Raw genomic sequence first — 20,768 nt, forward strand, 5'->3', positions numbered from 1 at the left:
ATCTATTTGAAGATCCAAAAAAGAGACTTTCTTACTTCTTGATAATTCCGCAAGGTGGCTGAGGTAACTCCTTTTCGAATTTCGAAGTGCTCAAGTGTCAAAATGTGATGGTCCCAGTATTTAATCACTCCATAATCACTGAGTAATTCTTTTGCCAGTTTTTTAGTGTGATATTTGATAAATTTTCCCCACCTTGTTCGAAAATTTAGTATGAAAATTCAAAATTGAATTTGAATTCTTCGAACTTCAATGATTTTTTGTGCAAATAGAGTTCCATTTACCTTTTAATCCAAGACACTATTGGAGAATCAAAATCTACTTCTGTTTGGGCTCAGAGTGTGTGCGAAAGCCTGAAAATACCTTTCCGATTTATATATTACAGAGGGAGAAAAAAAACAAACCTTGATAGTATTCAAGAGTTGACTTAGAAGTTGCACAGTTTGAGGAGAGAGCGGTTGATTGAGAATCTGTTGATTTAGATAACCCGCCTGGACTGCCATTTCGATTTGCTGCACAAGACCACGCAATTGATGAATGGATGGTTCGGTGGTTTGATTAGCTGCCTGGAGTTGATTTAAGTTAATGCCACCCCCAGCAGCCCCTTGTGATGATGATACCAAAGGATTGTTGGAAGCCTGGTTCAGGTACTTCTGAATAGGTAGCAGCTGCTGTGCATTGTCCAAACCACTGCCATTGATAGTGCCAGTCGTTTGTTGTTGTTGTTGTTGTTGCGGATGAGACGGTGGTGGTGGTGGAGGAAAACGCCCAGATAAGGCACGTCCTGGCTCACAGAAATCTTCTCCGCCGCCGCCTACTACTCCTACTCCACCACCAAATTTACCCATAGCCCTCTGTGATTGATTTAATAATTCAACGGCCTCATTCATATTCATATTTGTCATCTGAAGGGCCGTCTCAATGTCATCAGCCTTGTAGCCCATTGTGCTCATCAGACGGAATTGTTTGCTGCTCCTTATGATCTCCTGGACCTTATTGGTCCCACCCATGCGATTGCCACCACTGCCTATTGCAAATTTATTCATGCCATTTGGTGGTGCATTAGTGAAATGGGTTGCTTGGCCATTTGGTGTCCAATTGCGATAGTCACCTGGATCTGCCCATACCCCACCGCCACCGCCACCACCCTTGTTGCCACCCGATTTACCCCACAGTCCCCCAGCAGCTGCCTGAGATGATGACTCTGGTGTGGGTCTATCTATTTGATCCCACAGCCCATTTTTCGTAATACCCTGATGACCCCAGGGATTTGTATCGGGTTTTCCGGGAGGAAAGCGATCTGGGAGATTTGGTGGGGGTTGCATGGGACCAGGTGCCAGGCGACTCCTCACCCCACTGACATCGGGAATGTCGTGATTCCAACTGACAGCACCTGTGGTAGGCTGAGGTGCTGCCTGGACGGCCTGTGGTGGCTGATGTTGACTCCAGAAGGATGTAGATGGCTGAGTTGGTGGCAATTGTACCAGGGGATCATCACCCCAACCCGGTACCTTCGATGGGTTATTATCCATGAGATTGAGACGTCCAGTGACACCGCCCCTGATCATTGAATCAGCCGCCCGACTATCATTCCATGCTCCTCCACCCGGAACTGCTGCTGCACCTGGAATTCCTGGTCCTGTTGACCAGATATTACCACCACCCAAGGCACCAGGTGTATCCGGTTCAATGACAGATGGTGCAGCAGCTGCAGATGGGGGAGGAATAACAGCAGCACCTGGAGCCTTATTAACTGCCGGAATGCCCTCGACAATGCCCCATTGGAATTCTCTGGTTGGCATACTGGGTGTCGTTGGCCATACACTACTACCACCGCCCTCATCAATTTCACTATTATCACCCCAGGTCCCGCCAAAATTGGACGATGGCACATGACCCCACATTGTTGTACCACGTTCTTCACCCTCTCCGCCCGTTTGCTGCACCACCGTCTTACCCGATTTTGTCAGATGCCACAATTCTGTGCCCGTTGGTGCCTCAACACCACCAGACACCTCTAGAGATTTCGTCGGTGACAATGCCACCTCCCACTGAGTCTCCTGATTGACATGATCCTTTCCCCATCCCTCATATGCATACAGGGCATCACGCAATTGATTGAGTTGATTCTTAGCAGCATTGGCCGGTGCTACGGGTACTGCTGCTGCTTCTGATTCACCCGTCGATGGTTCCTGCTGCTGCTGCTGCTGCTGCTTCACCACTTGATTAAGATTCACACTCCCATTGGGATTATCACTGGCCTGACCACCACCATCAACAATACCACCCGAAATCTCCCCACCCTTTGGCACCACCTTACTGGCTCCAACAACAACAACATTATTATTATTATTAGCACCATTATTGCCGCCACTGGGCGGTGGGGGCCAATCAAATTGCGATGGTGGCTTTACAATGCCCAAATTGAGTGTCGATGTAGTACCCCATGCACCACCATCTTCATTGCAATTATCCTCTGGTGCTGCATTGGATGTCGTCTTGGCCATTTGATCAGATCCACCAACTCCTCCTCCTCCTCCCCCACCACCACCTCCCGCAGTATTATCACCCCATGTGGCACCCTTTGCCGGACTGCCCCAACCACTGACAGCCTGGCCCCCAGTCGACTGCAGGAACTCATCGTACCTAAAGTAATCCTTAACGCTATGACTATGATCTACATTGGCAATTGTTTCGATATCACTCCTCTCCATTTTGTCGTCTTTTCCTGCCATCATTTCACACTGTTGTTGTTGTCTGTGCGTTAATCATCACCACGTGGAATAGTTGGAATATCGCTTTTATCTCTGTCTCTCTCTCTCTCTCTCTGTCTGTCTAAATCCTTTTTATTTTTTTCCCAAAACCTCCTCCCCACTGAGCTTCCTATCTCTCTCCCTCTCTCTATCCCTTTACACTGAAACTTTCGATTTTGAGTGTGTCCCGAAAGCTTCAAAAAACACACACGTCAATTTCTGTAATCAAAAAAAATAGAAAGAAAAACAAAATTCCAACATTGTCTACAAATTGTTCCTATTTTTCTGTTCATTCACAAAAAAAAAACAAAAAAAAATCAAGGAAGTTTTCCATCGTTCATTCATATTTTGTATATTACAGTGGAACCTCGATAGAGTCAACTTTCATTTTTTTTCGAAATTAAAATCAGTGTTTTGTTGCATCAATGTAATGTTTTTAACACAAGAAAAACAATATTATAATAAAATTCGTATAGGGGAAAAATGTGCCAAATTTCGGCCACTTTGAGTGTAATTTCGGCCAGGGAAATAAATTAATTAAAATTATGTACACAGTAAAAAAATGTGTAAAATTTTACTACTATAATAGTGCAAAATCGACCATTTTAGTTGTTTAATTTAAAAATGTTTAAAAAATACACAACATTTTGGTAATTTATTGTCACGTGATTGAAAATTACCACTACTATAGTTGAAAAATTTTCAACAATGTTGTTTAACTCTTTCCGGACCACAACATATCCAGCGAACGAATTTCAGTAAAACTCACTTTATTGTAAGTCTTAGTGGTCAAATATGATACTTTCGTGGAGAAAGAATTTTCTCCGCCTCTGGAAAATTGGAAAACTCATGGGAACTCTCGTCCCCAAAAGAACGAAAAGGAGACAAACTTCAATTTTCCAAGAGTCAATAATATCAATTTTGTGAATTATTTTTGCGTGTCAAATGACTCCTTTACAATGTTGATCACTAAAACAAGAAGAATTATTGACCAGTATCTAGTGGGATGTCCAGGAAGTGCTAAAAACGACACCCAGATCCTGCTTGTAAACAGATTCCTCATAATATTTTACACATAACACTTTAAAACACATTTCTTTCAACACAATGTTATTGTAGACACATGAAGCTTTCTCAAAAGCATAAAAGACACTTCCTGGACAATCAGAATTCACCAAAATCAGTAAGAATAGGAAAAACTTCCTTGAAAGAAATCTCCCTCGCTGCCAAATGTCAAAATTATCGGCCATATTGGCAAAAATGTCGCTCCCGCTTGGAATTTTCTTACAAGGTTGGTGTCAAAAAGCAAATGGCGGCCATTGGCGGGATAACCTTACATTTGACCTCTAGATTTTTGGGGATAAGAGTACCCATCAAGTTTGAACAAGTTTTTTGAAAATATAAGAAAAAAATGTTTTTCGAATTTATGTAATCTGTAATTGTTAGTTATCATACTTATTGGCCCCAAGAGGTTTTTCCTTATTCGGGCCTAGAAATATCAAAAAAGTCACAATATGTGCAAGGAAGCAGAAAATCGAAAATTCACGATTTTTGACCAAGAATATCTTAGCTCAGGAGTTAATTGGGATCCTGCAAAAAATATCCTAGATTTGGACATCCTTATAGTTTGTAATTATCCAGAAGAATCGGATTTTTATCGATTCTAAATAGTCTAAAAAAATTCTTTTTTCCATGGGTACCCAGAGTCCCAAAGGAGACGAAAGAGTTAATTTGAAAATGTGTAAAATTTGAACACTATAAAAGTGTGAAATCGGATAAAATAATTATTTAATTGCGATCTGTGTAAAATTTCTCACTGCTATAATCATAAAAATTTTTCAACAATGTTTCATGATTTAAAACTGTTTGACAAATTCTAAAGATTATCACTATTATAGTATGATTAGAATTTTTCACATTATTATAGTGTGAAAAAATACACAACTTTATGGTATTTTTTGTCACATGATCAAAAATTAACACTATTATAGTTTGATCATAATTTTTAACACTATTATAGTGTGAAGCCTTGTGTATTTCAACCAAATTTGTTGAATTTTTAAACAAAAGTTGTGTAAAAATTGTTGAATTTCCATTTAAGACTTATACTTCAGCCGAGATGTTTTTCATTGAGCAAGTCATATAGAACATCAAATATTTATATACATAATAAGTATATTGTGAAGATCCGAGCACCAGATGTAATCATTTCGCATTAGGGGGGATCCCGAGTACAGGAAAAACCAATAAAATTTTCTAAAAAGGCAAAAAAAATCAAAATCTTCGAAATGAAAAGAAAATTCAACAATAAACAGAATTCAACAATTTTTTGAATTTACACATAAAAATTCAACAATTTTTAAATTCAACAATTCCAAATTCAACATCTTGAAATTGAACAACTTTAAATTAAACAATTTTAAATTAAACACTTTTTCCAAATTTAACACTATAATAGTGGTGTGAAAGATTACACACTATAATAGTGTTAATTTTTTTACTGTGTATGTTATCTTCGAATAGTCAATGAATTCATTTTGCTTTTAAATATTTATTCATTTTAGGATGTATTAACTCTTTCACGTTATTAGGGTCATATATGACCCGAGGAAAAAAAGTTTTTTTTTTACTATTTACATTAATTGAAATCTAGCTGTTTGTGCATGATGTCATAATAGAACTTTTGGCTAATTTTCTCAAGACTCCAGATATTCAGGAAAAGAAAATACTTGAGATCGAAAATCACGAATTTCGAACTTTGTGAAATGACTTTTCTTTTTCAAAATCTTTTATATTCATTTTTTTTCAGCAAAAAGTTCTTTAGAGTCACAAAATAGAATATCCAAAGATTGTATATTGCATATTTTGATATAATAAACTACTCTCAATTTTCCAAAAAAAAACGCGTAGAATTTTCCGGGTCATATATGACCCTATTGTCAGCAAGGGTAAAGGTTTATGACAGTTTTTCGTGCCAACAATGCAGTTGGGACAGTTGGGACATTGTTTTTCTTTGTGAAATCCAGGAGGAAAATATCTTTCTCTTGGACATTTCATCTTATATCTGATGAATTATAAAATATTTTGCAATATTTTAGAGTATTCTGCAAGCGTTTCATATTGTGCAATTGTATTGTGTGTGAATAAATATGTGGATAAGTTTGTTTTTGCCAAATACCACTCAAAATATTGTGACAGTGACTGTTCAAGGGATTACCAGGAAGATTCCTTGAACACCAGGAGTACAGTGTTCATCAAGATAATCCAGTTTGCCATGGTTTTGGCCAAATTAATAACTTCAAGTAAAAAAAAACTCTTAAAAAGCCCGTGATATAGATTTTGAATATGGTATGTACACTTCCCTTGAGGACAATAAGGTCATATATGACCCGGGGTTTTTCCGAGTTTTCACGCAATGGAAAATTTTTTTCCTCTCTGAACTATTATATTTTATCATAAAGCATTAGGAAAAACTCAATTTTACATGAATTCATCTGCTGAATAAAAGTGTGACGCGAAAGAGTTAAGCCCTATGATCCCGTATGACGTGTTTTCCTGTAATCTTAACATCGTGAATGGACCTAAATATTATCACATGGATAATAATTTTCACTTAAGATACTTACTAATTATAAAAAAAATATTCTGTAAAATGATTCCTTAATCTCCAACTTTTTGCCCAAACATACTACTTTTTTTGTACCAGAGGGTGTAGAATTTATGGGTTAATTAAATAAAATAATCTACTATATCGTGTCAAGTTTTTAAATTGTCTAGTACAAACATAAAATAATACCCCTTTATATCAAAATTTTACATTTTAATTGATTTTTTTTTGCGGACTCCGATAGAGTCACCGAATCCAATGGAGTCAACAGGCCTGGAAATAATTAGTTGACTCTATCGAGGTCCCACTGTATATTCTTTCGCAAAATTCAATTAATATTTTACACACTCTCTTGACACACCTCGCAAAATGGGACTTAAAAGTCTTGGGCACAAATGTGTAACTTTCGCTTTTTTGGTGCCTCAGCAGCGCAACATTCTCACCACACGGAGACTTATTCTCCTTCAGAGTGCGCACATTCATGATTATTTGCTGTTGCTGCTGCTGCTGCCAATCTCAGAGGAATTGCATTCTCGCGACAAGTCGATCAAATATCCCCTCCCCCTCCCCCCCATTTTATTGCAACTTCTAATGCCAAATACAGAGCAATGACAAAATAAATAAAAGGAATTAAAAAAAAATGCATGGGAAGAAAGAGAAACATGAAACAATTCACTTCTTAATGAATACCATTCGCACAATATTGATGTTGATGACTTTTTTTTCCATGCCACGGAGAAAGAGATTAAAATGTGCACCTTGTGAAATGTCAAAGTAACTTCTAAAAGTACCCGAAGGAAGTTAAGCGGTCTTCAGACTAGAGGTTTAGCCCAGTTCCCGAAGGTCTCAAAATCCTGAATAGCGAGCAATTGTATTGTTTTTTTTTTTAAACCTAATAGGTCATTTATCTTTAATAATCCAATCCTAAGTTAAATTTTTCCAAAAAGTCGTGATCTCAAATGTGCTTTTGCATCATTTTCCGTTTACCAGTACACAGCCGATTTGAATCGATTCATCAATCACTCAAAAGATTGCTCAAAGTAGCTGAGGAGTAACATAATTGATTTTCGGATAAAAATTAGTTAATGTCTATTAACCGGTGCACTACTGGTTCATAACCGATTGGAACCGGTCCAGACTTCTCATAAATTCCAAGACCTTTCCAATGACCCCAAAAATGATAACATTCGGTCGAGAAATACGCTCACCAGAGCCTTTTTAAGTATTGACTTTGAAAAAATGTTAATAATGATTCAATGGTATTTTCGTATAGGGTAGAGTCATCACTTATAAACGTTATACACTTATGGCCAGCGTGCAAAAATCTTCAGCTTTTACCTAATGTGGATTTTGAAAAATCATAAAATTATCTTGTTATGATGTGATTACCAATTTTGTGATTTTTCTAAACCTGTTTTAGGTTAAGAACTTAAGATTTTGCAAGCTGTCCATAAGTGTATAACGCCCCTTAAATCTACCATAAGAACGAAGTGTTTGTCTTTGGTTAGTAAGAATAAAAGGTCGATCAAATCTGATCCATCTTTTCTGGAGATTCATTTCGAACTCGAACATTTCTTGTTTGAACACTTGGTTTTCTTTCAGAAGACTTATGATAAACAAATCCGGATGAAAAAATCGAATATTTTTCATCAAACAACATGTTATACTATCCAAATCGATAACTATTCTCTCTTTTAGTACTTTTCCAAAGGGTTCTATTTGGTTCATTCCCAAAAACTTTCCCTCCTGAAGTATACGGTTAAGTGTAAATCTCTTTGTAAAGCTCAAATTGAACAAAATACTAGCCCAAAAACTTCAAAATTGCAAACTACGTCGGATTGATACGTTCCGAGAGACCAGATCCTGAAATCGTTTCTGTCGCCTTTAAAAACAACATTCCATAGAGGACCTAGACTCTAGACCTTACCACTAGGGAAGTTCGTAAGGGATTATCAAGTTCAATTAAGAATCAAGTGCTATGAAGCTCACTGGATGCAATTCGAACACGGTTAACGGCAGGAGAATTCCTGGTGGCCACATGATCCATTGACTATCACCTTTTCCTAACTTGCCTTGAAATCTACGCTTCTAGAAAAGCTTTGCAAACCATTTTGAAAGCGGGACTGACTACCTCGAGGCAGACCTAGGCGTCTAGGCAAAGATAACTGTCGTAAATTTAGGATCTTACCTAAGAGCTTTCAAAATCGGCTCCAAGCACCTTCTTGAAGTGACATAGGGTAAACAGGAATGAAAGACTAATGCCCTAGACACACTTACGACTTAAGCCGACAGGCGACTTAGTGGAAAATGATGGAAATGTAGTTTAACCATTATTTCTAATATAATTACTCTAAGGGCCTCGACAGACCTAAGGATTAGCCGATAAACGGCTTAGCGTAATTATATTAGAAATAATGGCTAAGCTAAGTGTTCTAAGTTCGCAACCTCATTAAAGACAAGCCTAAGTAAAACTAGTTCCAAGAATAATCAAGTGAAGAAGTACTCAATGAAATGACAGAAAGAACTTTAAAGACTTAGCACGTATTCTCCTTCGAAGACACATTGAATGCAATTGAAAGCCCTCTTTTACATTATGTGTAATCGAAGGAAAGGAGTTTCAAATATCTACGACATTTTATCATGTTACTTCATCACACTGTGAATTTTCACTTGAAAATGTGCAATGACAATGTTAGCGGTGTTACATATGATGAAAACTAATATACGATATAGAGTCAATCACTCCCTCCTCATCCTCCTTCATCTCTTGAAGACTGACGAAGAGAACTTTTGCTCGCGTACTCTTCAAATACCACACAATTAAAAAAAAAGAAAAACATTGTATCTTATCTCAACATCAGTCTCATTCTGTCTCTCTACTCTCATTCATTTTCCAGAAAGACAACATATACGGTGTATTGCAGCTTTTTGGCCGGGACTTGTATTCTATATAACCAACCCGGACATTACCCACACGTGATTGAATTGGAAGAAGTGAAACGGCAAAAGACTCTGGTGCGCAAGAATGTCAGTGGAACCAGCGAAATATCACCATCATCAATCGTCAGTGTCTTCGGTTGTACCACCATCCAAGGGACACTTTCGATCCTCCTCACTGGAAAATAACATCTACACACCCATCAAGAGTGTCACAGCTTCATCATCTCCCCTCACATCCCTTCAATTGCCCGGAAATGTTGCCCCCTTCAGTACAGGCACCCTCAAATCACGCCGTGAACAGAAACGTCTCACGGACATCGTTGCACAGCACCATCGAATGAACTCCGTAGATGATCTCAATAGTCGAAAATCACAATTTCGCCTCATTCGAGACATCTTTGAGCAGAACAAATCAACAAATGATCCAGCAGCCCCACCACCCATTATACCAGATCATCCTCCACCACCTGAAACCAATCCTGCCAGTGTTGGAGATGCCAAACCACCCAAAATTCAATCATGCAGCGGAGTTTTAGAACAGGTATTTATTTTTTTGGAATACAAATATCTCCCCTTTGGACTTATGAGTTTTGTTTTTCTTGTTTTTCTTATTCAGGGTAAACAAGTGATAAGACCTATTGCCTTCAAACCTATACCCTACATTTCTGGTGAACCTGTCAATCAGAGGTTCAGCGATTTAGGCGATCGATATGGCTCTACACCATCGCTTACACCAAATTTGGGAAACAATTTGAAATTTGGAAGTAAGATTTATCAATATTACGAGATTACTAATAATATTCAAGGTCTTAGCTTGACCCAGTAGATTTTATCAGTTCCAATCAAAATTATTTGTACTCAAAATAGTGTGAAGTCATCACTTGTGGTCATATTGGTCTTCTACGAAAAAACATATTCGAATAATAATAATTTAAAAAAAATGAGTAACTTATTCGAATCGATGTAAAACTAATGCCCTAGACACACTTACAACTTAAGCCGAAAGACAGCTTAAAGTAATTATAATCAAAATAATGATTTGACTGAATCCCATCCGTTTCCCGACTTAAGTCGAGAGACAGCTTAACGTAATTATAATCATAATAATGATCAGATTATACTTTCATCAATTTCTTACAGGGAGCAAGGAAGGAACCTTCACTCGTATTTAGGGCTTTTTCAGAACTAAATCGGTGCTCCTGGACAGTCCCCGGGGACTGACTGATCCTTCCACTCGAAACTATTAATAATAATAATTTCTTACAAATCCATCTCTCGATTTACGCCGGGAAACCGCGAAAATCCTAAATCTCCTAAAAATCATTTTTATGATTTGTAATCACCCTAAATAGATTTTGACTACTTTAGCGACAAAGAAATGATCCCCAGTTAGACATACGTTTCATTAAATTCTAAAAGAAAGAATCACCTCTTTCCATCTGCAAAGCTTCTCAAAACACTAATCATGAATTGTGAAAGTAAAAATGGCCTATGGTCGGTTGTAAAGTCGGCGGCAGCCGCAGATGATCTATAAGAGGAAATAAATCTATCTATCAATTGAAGGTTAATGACGCCATATTATGTTATACAAGTCTCCATAATTTTCAACTATTCAAAGGTTTAAAAAATCGTTTTAACCGTTTAACGGCTTAAAATCTTTAAAAATTCTTCTTATTTTTAATAATCAAAAGGCCATAACGCATAAAGATGGTGCAAAGCGCACATATCGAAAGTGGCAATAAGTGGGGAAACTTCCTAAAAAATTCACACTTATGGCCACCCTTACTTTTGTACATCTTTATTCCAAAAATCTCCTAAAATGCACAATAAATTATCCTTTAGTTTATAATTGAAAGATATTTGTAAGATAAACTTTGATAATTTCGTACGAAGATCCAAGCATATGGTTCTACAATTTCGTTGATCGTGATCAACTTTCATAACGATTTTACAGATATTGAAACCACATTTCTTTGAAACAATTTATCTTGCATTAAATTTCATCAATTTGAGGACTCTTGCAAGACAAACCAAAGTACAGTACCTACTGGCTATTTTCTATGACGTCACACTAAAAAAAATAATTTTGTAAATTTCAATATCACGATTTTAGAAGAAAACACCATCATCTCAATAGAAAGCCATTACCTAATTTCGAAATAAATTGTTTCAGGCACAAGCGACTTGAGGTACAATTGTAGCGTTGGCAATCGTAAATCACTGCATTACTACAATACATACGATAGCCTAGAATCAATATCAAAGTCTCCCGACTCAATAGCAACTAGTCAGAGTACATTGTAAGTTGGACAGGAAGAAAAGTGAAAGTGATGGAAAATTGATCTTATTGAACCTTTTTTTCTCTCTATTTCTTTTCTCATGTTACTCATGGAATATCTGTCTATGGCATTTTGTGTTGCACGACAGAAAAACAATAATGCCATATCATCATCACAACAATCACCATCATCATCATCATCATCATCAGGATCTATTGGATATGACACCATCACCATCAGACTCGGGAATATCGGAATTGGAGGCTGCACTGCGTGATCGTGACTCGGAACTTGCATACTTGCGCCAGACAATGGAGCACAATGAAAAAGTAATATTTAAAGTTCATCAGGTATTTTCCCTTTTTTTCATTTATATATATATACATATTTTGTACATATTTTGCATGCCATCTTTTGACAAAAGAAAAAGAATAAATCCAATTTGTTCCTGGGAGCATCCATATATTCCCCATAGATATAAGATTTAAAATCCGTATCTTATCTATCTTGAATCATGGCAGGACAAGGAGAAACATTGGGAAGATGAGGTGAAACGCCTCAAAATCATCCATGAAAGTCGACTGAGAGCCAATGCACAGAAGATACAGAAGTTGGAGCAAATGCTCATGATGCAATCATTTCAACTGAGACAGCATAAGAAACGAGCTGCTGAAGATGCTGATCGACTCAATGGTACAATCAACGAGGTGAGGGATCAGAATGAACGCTACAGAAATGAACTGTGTCACCTGAAAATCACCGAGAAAGACCTCAAGGAGCAAAATAGTGATCTGGCTGAGGAAGTTCAGATACTCCGTCGTATGATTGCGGACTTCAAGACACGCCTCGAGGAGACAGACTGGGCAATTTGTCAGAAAAGTGGTGAAACAGCCCTCCTCAAGTCACAACTCCGCGATGCTCAGGTTTTATTCATTAATCTCTTAAACTTATTCTTAATCCCATAAATCACAGTCTTTTGCAAAAATTTTACTTTTCTCTTTGTCCTGTAGAATGACCTCATGGCTAAAGATCAGGAAATTGCTCAACTTCGCATTGAGATTCGCAATCAAAATTGGGAAGATAAAAATACCCATAAAAATATCCAGGATAGTGCAATGGATACAGCTCTCGAAGTATCACAACTCAATCGAATCATCATTCTCAAGGATCAAGTTATAATGGCTATGACAAATGAAATTCAGAAATTGAGAAAGGAACTTTCAGATGTATCCCTATTGCAGAGTTATGAAGGTATACCACCTGGACGGAATACCATGCCGAGATTTCGTAGAGACATTCTGGATTTTCTCTATGCGGAGAATGACACAAAATCAGGAGAAGATCGAGATAAATGCCCAGAGAAAGATATCACCAAGTATTTGAGTAAGATTGAAGAAACTAAAAGGAACACCCTTCAGGATTATCCGTTTTTGGCCAAGGTCGAAAACAACCCGGACAAAGGAGAGAAGAAGACAACAATAGACGAAATGAAGACCATCTTTCTCAATAACCAGATCTATCCGTATGACTGCAAAGATAGTGTCAGTAATCTATTCAATATGACCCTAAACTTACTCCAACCGAATCCATCTTCCTCCCCAACCATCAAACACAAAAGTGACGAAGATGAGGTTGGAAGTGAGACAGAAAGTAGTAAATGTGATAAACAAACAGACTCCCAGTCATCATCGCCAACAACAACAGCAGACAGTAGCGATGATCGTCAGATATGTGACAAAGTCAAGAATCTCCAGACGGAACTCGAAGAAGCAAAGGCCAGTTTTGACCAAGAGAGACTCAAGTGGGCTGAAGAAAAGGAGAAAGTCCTCTTCTACCAACGACAACTCCAACTAAGCTACATGCAGATGATCAAACGAACCCAAATGCTCGAAGAGAGGCTTCAAACAGGCGGAATTGCTGATGATGGCAGTGAAAATATGCCAGAATCTTAGGAACTTAAGATCTTTTTTTTTTGTTTTCATATTAAATGCAAAAATTAAAAATTTTCTACAATAGCATTTGATCAATTTTACTACAAAGTTTTGTTCCATTAGAAAAATGCAAACTTAGCAAATTCTAGAATGATTTTCTAGCAGATTCTAGTAGATCAGAAGAAATTATATTAACTAGACTCACACACAATTTTGTTTTTTTCTTATATAGAGAGGCATTATTAAAGGCATTTGAAAATTTTCAATTTAATAAAAAAACAAAACTTCAAAACGCTTCGCGGTACCTTGAATAGTAAGATTTTCTTTTTTTGCCTTACGATTTTAATACAGTGAGTTTGTCTTATATCTTCATTATTATGTATCTCTTTCTCAGCACCATTATTATGAAAAATAGATGCACGAAGATTTATAAGAAAAAAAAAACGAAGTCTTTAAATTTGGCTCTTAGCCAGATATTTCACTTATTTATTATTACTTTTTTGTATATATAAAAATAATTTTAGTGAAATAAAATTAGATGCATTCCACAGAGATTTTTCTTAATTTCTTTCTCTTTCGTCATTGTTTTTATAAAGGACTTTCAATTGGACAATTCCAAGGACAACTCATGGATAATTTGGACTGAAGTGCCTCCGATAAGGACAACTCATAGGGATTTGTCTTCCTAATCTCCTGATATCTATTACCCAATTTAGCAGAAGTTTTACCAATTGAACGCGGTGTTAGAGCCTTTATGGGCAAAAGCATCTTCAGACGCCTCTGACTTTGACCCATTCGAAAATTCTTCGGAACCCTCGAACCTTTCCTATCCATTTTCAAGTCCATCTGATTCTTTCTACTTTCACTGCATGCCAGTTTCATTACACCTTTTTCATTGCCCACCAAAAGCATCGAATCAAAAAGAAAAAATGGCACATTGGACGATAATTGTTGCCTTGAACTTGACTCTGAAGCAATCTTGACTAATGACTCTGATTTCTTGGGCAACGATAAATTTCTCATACTAGTTTTACCCACAAGTGCAAATGATACCGAATGACTCTGTGGAAATTGCTGAAAATTAGATGATATCGTGAGAAATCACACGCCATTTGTTTTTACTTTTTTTTCTTTCGTCTTTATCTTCTAATACCTTCAATTTTGTGGCAATTTTGTGACCATTTCTCATGGCCATTGTCTTTATCCAGGAAGAGATTTTCTATAGAGAAGAACTTGCAAAGAATTTGAAAGACAAATACTGAAAGATTTCTAGAAAGCTACCGTGATTTCTGGAAAAATATTATTATTGTCAGAATCAGAAACTTCCCACGATAATTTTCACATATTCATCACATCAGAGGTAAGTGAACCCTTTAAGACTGTATTAACTCGGATTTTTTACATTACAACATCAGCTTCTGTGGTTCAAGGTGAAATCCGGCATCGTCAGAACGGGCTCAAACTTTGCATGTACACGTTTAATACTCATAAATAACAAATATTCAAAATATCATTGTGTGCTAAAAGTTGATTTTCGTAAATGTCCCCGTCACATCCGGTCCGGTAAGGGTTAAATGTCGATAGACGGCTAAGAATAAGTCTTGTCAGATCCATCTACGCACCCGCCTTTAGAACACTTCGAAATTTTGCTGTATCACTATCTCAGCCCCATTAATATGTTGCTTGGCATAAGACCTTTCTATTGAAAGAAAACTTGACATTCTTCGACTTACTTAACTCAAGCTATAAAGGGTCAAAAATTTAATTTTAAAATGGTCATTGGTCTGGTCCTAATAATCATCAGAATTTGATCACCTCTGATGATTTGAAGAGCTCTCGTTAAATGCTACAACTCTTCAGAATATTAATTCATAACATTTAAGAAGGGTTTCCCTATATTTATGCAATAAAAAATAAACTTCTTTTGACCTTGTAATTACGGGAACCCTTATCGAAGGTCCGAATAATCGAAAATTTGATTTTTAAGAATTTGATGCAAACTATTTCGAAAACTAGACCGTGCTTTTTTAATTAAATTTTAGTATTTTGTACCTGAGGCAGAGACCCTTCCGACAATGTTCCCTCCCCGACCTGAGCCTATCTTGACCGAACTGTATTTTCGGTGTTTATAAAGCGATTTCGATGGTATTCAGGGGTGACATGATAACTTCTTTTCGATAGTATCGACTGTCGATTCTGAAAAATTTAAACGATATCTTCACTTCCTGTAACTAATTTATATGTTTGTCAACAGTCTTATTCTTTTAAGAATGTCGCAATGAATGCCCCAACAATGCGTAAAAAGTCGACATTCACTTAATCTAACAGATATAGATTTATCGATACTATCGATTCGATAGTGTCGAAAAGTTATCATTTCACCCAGATCTTTTTACTGCTCGAACTCTACGGAGAGAGCAAATACCTCGATTTTGAGTTATATATATATTTCGACTCCTTACCTAGGGGGGACCTTCGAAGGACCCCTCCATATGTCGACCCAAGGATCGTTAACATGCCCCTCATTTTGCCCCCACGCCTCCCCTGCCCCTCCAAAACCACGTTTTTTTTTTTTTTGGATTGCTCTAAAACGCGTTATGCGATTTTTTTCAATTCCAGATATGTTTTAGAAATTACCCAAGCGGACATTTTGTCCTTAGACGAAAATACCATTGAATCATTCCTAATAACGGTTTTTCAAGGTCAAAGATTAAAAAGACACTAGAGAGCGCATTTATCAAACGAATGGGGTCATGTTTGGGCTCGTTGGAAAAGTCTTGGAATTTCCGACAAAACTGAACCGGTTCCAATCGGTTTTGAATCGATAATGAACCGGTTCATAACCGATAAACAATTTTTATACGAAATTCAATTAAATTACTCCTGAGGTGTATTTTGTGAAGTATTTTGAGTGATTTATAAGTCGGTTCAAATCGGTTTTGAACCGGTAATGAACCGGTTATTTACCAATAAGTAATTTTCGTTCGAATATAATTTTTATTACTCTTTGAACTATTTTGTGGAATCTATAGAGTGATTTATGAATCGATTCAAATCGGTTGAGTATCAGTAAACGGTAAATGATGCGAAAGTACTTTTGAGGTATAGCATCTAAGTCACAAGTCCGAGCATTTCGCAAAGCCTGGGACGCTTTGCCACCCCTTTTATAGACAGGTTGGATCCGTCCCCCTCCATCTCATTTAATAAAAACCTTTCAATATTGAAATTGAACGGATTATGTATAATGTTTATTAACCGATTTTAATGAACTTTTTCTTCCTTTGTTGACCTTCTATTTTTGAACTATTTGGAATACACAATTCCATGCGGCCTAGTGCTTGCAACACGTACTGCGTCTAAATTCGATTATCAGTTGAATTTTAGGGGTAAAGAATCCCATCGAGGGTCGAGTTTTCTTCCTTTAGGTCGCCGAGAACGTTCCCTTGACGCAACTCGAGTTGCATGAATTCTTATTCGTCTGTAATGAATCTCAGCTACCATAACCTTATCTGAACTTAACACTGGTTCTTATTTGTAAGAATTTTCCTCTTGCTCTTAGCTCTAGGTAGATTAAGATTTTTTTTCCTAATTATTAACTTGAATAGTTTTCTGATGTGAGGATTTCATGAAATTTTAACCTTATTGTTGTAAATCGTTTTCAGTTCCTGGCGGTGACCCATCATCGCCAAATGTTATTGAAATTTTCCTACCATTTAAACAATAATTTAACTTGTGTGCTATCTTGCAAGGTTCATATTACCTATCTTAGATGAAATTATTATTTAAAAAAAATCCTTTACTTCTTATCTCTAATTATTATGTGAACATTTGTGAAAAATATCTCACATGGGTTATTTAGACCAAGTTATTTCGACTTTTTCACAAGTCCTAAATTCCGCCTAAAAGATCCGCCTAAAATTCTCAATACTCAAGATCAAGACAATATGGTGAAAAGTTTTGCTATATTTATCTTGAAACAAATCAGAATATTTAGATTAGGATTATTTTAGACTTTTTCAGTTTCAATAAATTTAAGAAATAAACGTGATCGTAATGCGGTAGTACCGTAATTATGTCGACGACCTCTTTAAAAGCATTCAAAGTTACTTTCTTTCAAGCCTATTGTCTATCGTTTCAATGCCAATTTAAGAGTTTATATATTTACTCTGTTACACCATATCATTTCTTTACTTCCGAAGTAAAAGAGAGTGAATGACACTTAAACTCAAAATCATTTAAGAATAGATATTTGAAAATTACTGAAATTAAGGTTTTCGCACATTATTATTTTCCCCGATTTTTAAGATAATAATTTGTTCGAGATTTTTAATGCACAATCCTTCAAAATAACCCCAAAAATGTAATAATAATTTAAATAATTATTTGTTTTTTAGTAACCTTAATCAATCCTATTGCGCCTACACTGAGGGAAATCCGAAAAAGTTAAAATAACATTTCGGAAATGTTAACTTTACCCTGCAGTATTGATCCGAAATCGGTGTAAATATTATGCTTTTTAAGTATATTAGGGGTTAAAGTTACTCTTTTTCATGTTAATTTTACTCTTAAAAAGGTGTAAAATTAACATTAAAAAATGTTGATATATTTTTACGCCTAAAAAGTGTTAAAGTTATGAAGAAAAAAGTTAATCGCACCCTCATTTTTTCTCAGTGTAAGCAAATTTTGAGTAATCTACATACTTGATAACATACGTAAGTCAGGTATCACATTTGCTTATTAAAACTTTAAAACGATTCACAATAATTGTCGCTAATAAAAGTTCAAATATATGGTTAGTGTTCTTGAGTCATTTAATGTTTACAATTTGGTCAATTTGTTAATAAAACGACAGACTTAGCCCGCAAAAAAGATTTAATAGGTTTTCGCATTGATACTACAAGTCAATTTAAAACGATTTTTGCGGGCTAAGCCATTAAGTGATTTAAAAACACACTTTATGGATTCGAATGCTCATTGACGACAATGACTGTGAATAGCAAAAAAAAAATAATGATAAACTGTGATATTTATTTGCTAATTAAAGCTCAGTACAGTAGTGAATTTACTTAATTAACAGTTGTGGTAAGTTGGACAGTAGATTGGTAAAATCAATTTTCAAATATTGAATAATGCATTTTCACTGCGTGAAAAAAATTAAAGAAATTATGAACCATCTTGATGTATGATTAAAATTTAATTCTTATCAATTAGGTGAAATTATTATTAGGTGACCAAAATAAAATATTTTCCCGACAAAAATGCAATATTTTACTGACCATAAATGTTTTTGCCATGAGAATGATTTTTATCAATTATATGGATTTTTTTTTTGAAATATCCTGGAGAATAGTTTAAAGGTAAGGAAGTAAGATTTAAGATCATTAAGTTAATTTACCTTAAAAACCGAAAAAAAATCCATAAAATTAAATTGAATCTTGGCAAACAATAATTTTTTTTTTAAACATTAGATAATTTGCTGTGGATTTTTGAAAAGATTGTAAAGTGATGGATGCTATTGACATATTCACAATTATGTATTACGTCATTTAAAAATCGGTTTAAATAATGTGACTACTTTTGAAATAGGGGAAAGGTTCATAATTTTGGACAGGGTGGTTATAAGCATCAATGTTCTAAGTTTGAAGTGTGATATTATCAATACTAACAGATTTTTTTGTTACTCTCTTCTCGGAAAGGTTGTTTGAAAACTTGAACAGCTGTTTATCGTCTTTGTTTTTACTAAAATTCGTCTTAATACGTTTAAAAATTAATTGATAGGGGAAGTGCTTATAATTTCGGACAGTCTGCATATAAGCATCGATATCCTAAGTTTGAAGTGCGATATTTTCAATACTAATTGACTTTTTTTGTTACTCTCTTTTCAGAAGGATTGTTTAGAAACTTGGCAAGCTATTTATCATCTCATTTTTACTAAAATTAGTTTTAATACGTTTAAAACTGAATTGATATGTAGAGGTGAATTTGACTCTTATTTTGGACAACTTGGTTATTAATTTTTACAACTTGTCTGTAAATTTGGACAGATAATCTGCCTCAACAGGATGCCCATTGTTCTTCATTTTATGAACCAATCTTACCAAGTCCTCTTCCTGGTCATGTAAGGGAAACATGGAATGTCACAAGAAGCCCAGAAACTTTCCATATCATTCATTAAAGTGAGTTGACTTCGATACTCCAAGTACGTGCGGATTCGCTCATTCCCTGACCTTTCCGGGAGCCTTTCAAGGCATTTCTCACTGCATCTCTTTCGTAGAGATGATGCTCCTTTGTTTCTCCAGGCATTTGTCCAACCTAGTCATCACAAAAGCTAAAACTTCACGAAATTTCGTGAGAAAAACACCTGTCCAAAATAAGAATCATCACCTCACTGGTGAATGTCTTAAAAAATTTCCCATTTTTCACACGAAAAATCTAATTCACGAGGCAAATCTCACTTCAGGTCAAATGTACAAATCATCAGTAACGTGAATCAACACAATATTCAATGAATATTCAATAATATCACTCAAAAACAGCGAACAAACTTTGTTAGTACTTCACCAAAACTAAATAAGACTGAAGTAAGCCACGAAGTTCTGTCATATTTCTCGTAAGCAATTGCTCACACTGAATTTTCAACAAAGCAATTTCAACTCAAATCATATTCAAATTTTAACGTATTTAGTGTTAAAATCTTCCAAAAAGAACAAATATTTAGATAGAATTCATTATTCATCAAATATTGGAATAAAAATCCATCATTTTAATCAATTTATTTTTAGTGTCCAATGTTATCCTCAAAGTGTCCAAAATAAGAAACTGGACAAAATTATGAGCATTTCCCCTATATAGAGGTGAATTTGACTCAAATTTTGGACACCTTGGTTGTAAATTTGGACACTATGGTTGTAAATTTGGACACTATGGTTGTAAATTTGGACACTTTGGTTGTAATTTTGGACAGCTAATCCGTTCAATAGGAGGCCCATTGTTCTCCATTTCAAAAACCAAACTTACCAAGTTCTCATCCTGTTTATGTTAGGGAACCGTAGATTGTCACAAGAAGTCCGAAAACTTTCATATCATTCATGGCTTCGGTTCTTCAAGTACGCGTGGATTCGCGCATTCCCTGCCCTTTTCGGGAGACTTTTAAGACTTTTCTCACTACATCTCGTTCGTAGAGATGATACTCCTTTGTTTCTCCAGGCATTTATACAGTCTATAGTCATCACAAAATCTAAAACTTCACGAAATTTAGAGT

The 20,768-nt window shown here is 35.9% G+C and overlaps 2 protein-coding genes across 15 annotated transcripts in view; one reads left to right on the plus strand and one right to left on the minus strand.

The window, feature by feature from the left end:
* Positions 1-14,059, plus strand: part of LOC129807404 (leucine zipper putative tumor suppressor 1) — a 75,756-nt gene extending 61,697 nt beyond the window's left edge. Inside the window, exons 3-8 of one of the 2 annotated variants that reach the window (XM_055856647.1) lie at positions 9,255-9,838; positions 9,914-10,061; positions 11,471-11,597; positions 11,725-11,926; positions 12,098-12,499; positions 12,587-14,059. In XM_055856647.1, the coding sequence (XP_055712622.1) occupies positions 9,383-9,838; positions 9,914-10,061; positions 11,471-11,597; positions 11,725-11,926; positions 12,098-12,499; positions 12,587-13,528 (2,277 nt within the window). In that variant the 5' untranslated portion in view covers positions 9,255-9,382 and the 3' untranslated portion in view covers positions 13,529-14,059. The remainder of the gene's footprint in view (positions 1-9,254; positions 9,839-9,913; positions 10,062-11,470; positions 11,598-11,724; positions 11,927-12,097; positions 12,500-12,586) is intronic. The other variant, XM_055856648.1, reaches the window with a different exon arrangement.
* Positions 1-20,768, minus strand: part of LOC129807402 (protein Gawky-like) — a 43,715-nt gene that overhangs the window by 5,778 nt on the left and 17,169 nt on the right. For all 13 annotated transcript variants that reach the window (XM_055856638.1, XM_055856640.1, XM_055856646.1 and 10 more), the window contains one exon: positions 402-2,969. In XM_055856638.1, the coding sequence (XP_055712613.1) occupies positions 402-2,735 (2,334 nt within the window). In that variant the 5' untranslated portion in view covers positions 2,736-2,969. The remainder of the gene's footprint in view (positions 1-401; positions 2,970-20,768) is intronic.

The sequence above is a fragment of the Phlebotomus papatasi genome, chromosome 3 (assembly GCF_024763615.1).
Source record: "Phlebotomus papatasi isolate M1 chromosome 3, Ppap_2.1, whole genome shotgun sequence".
NCBI lineage: Eukaryota > Metazoa > Arthropoda > Insecta > Diptera > Psychodidae > Phlebotomus > Phlebotomus papatasi.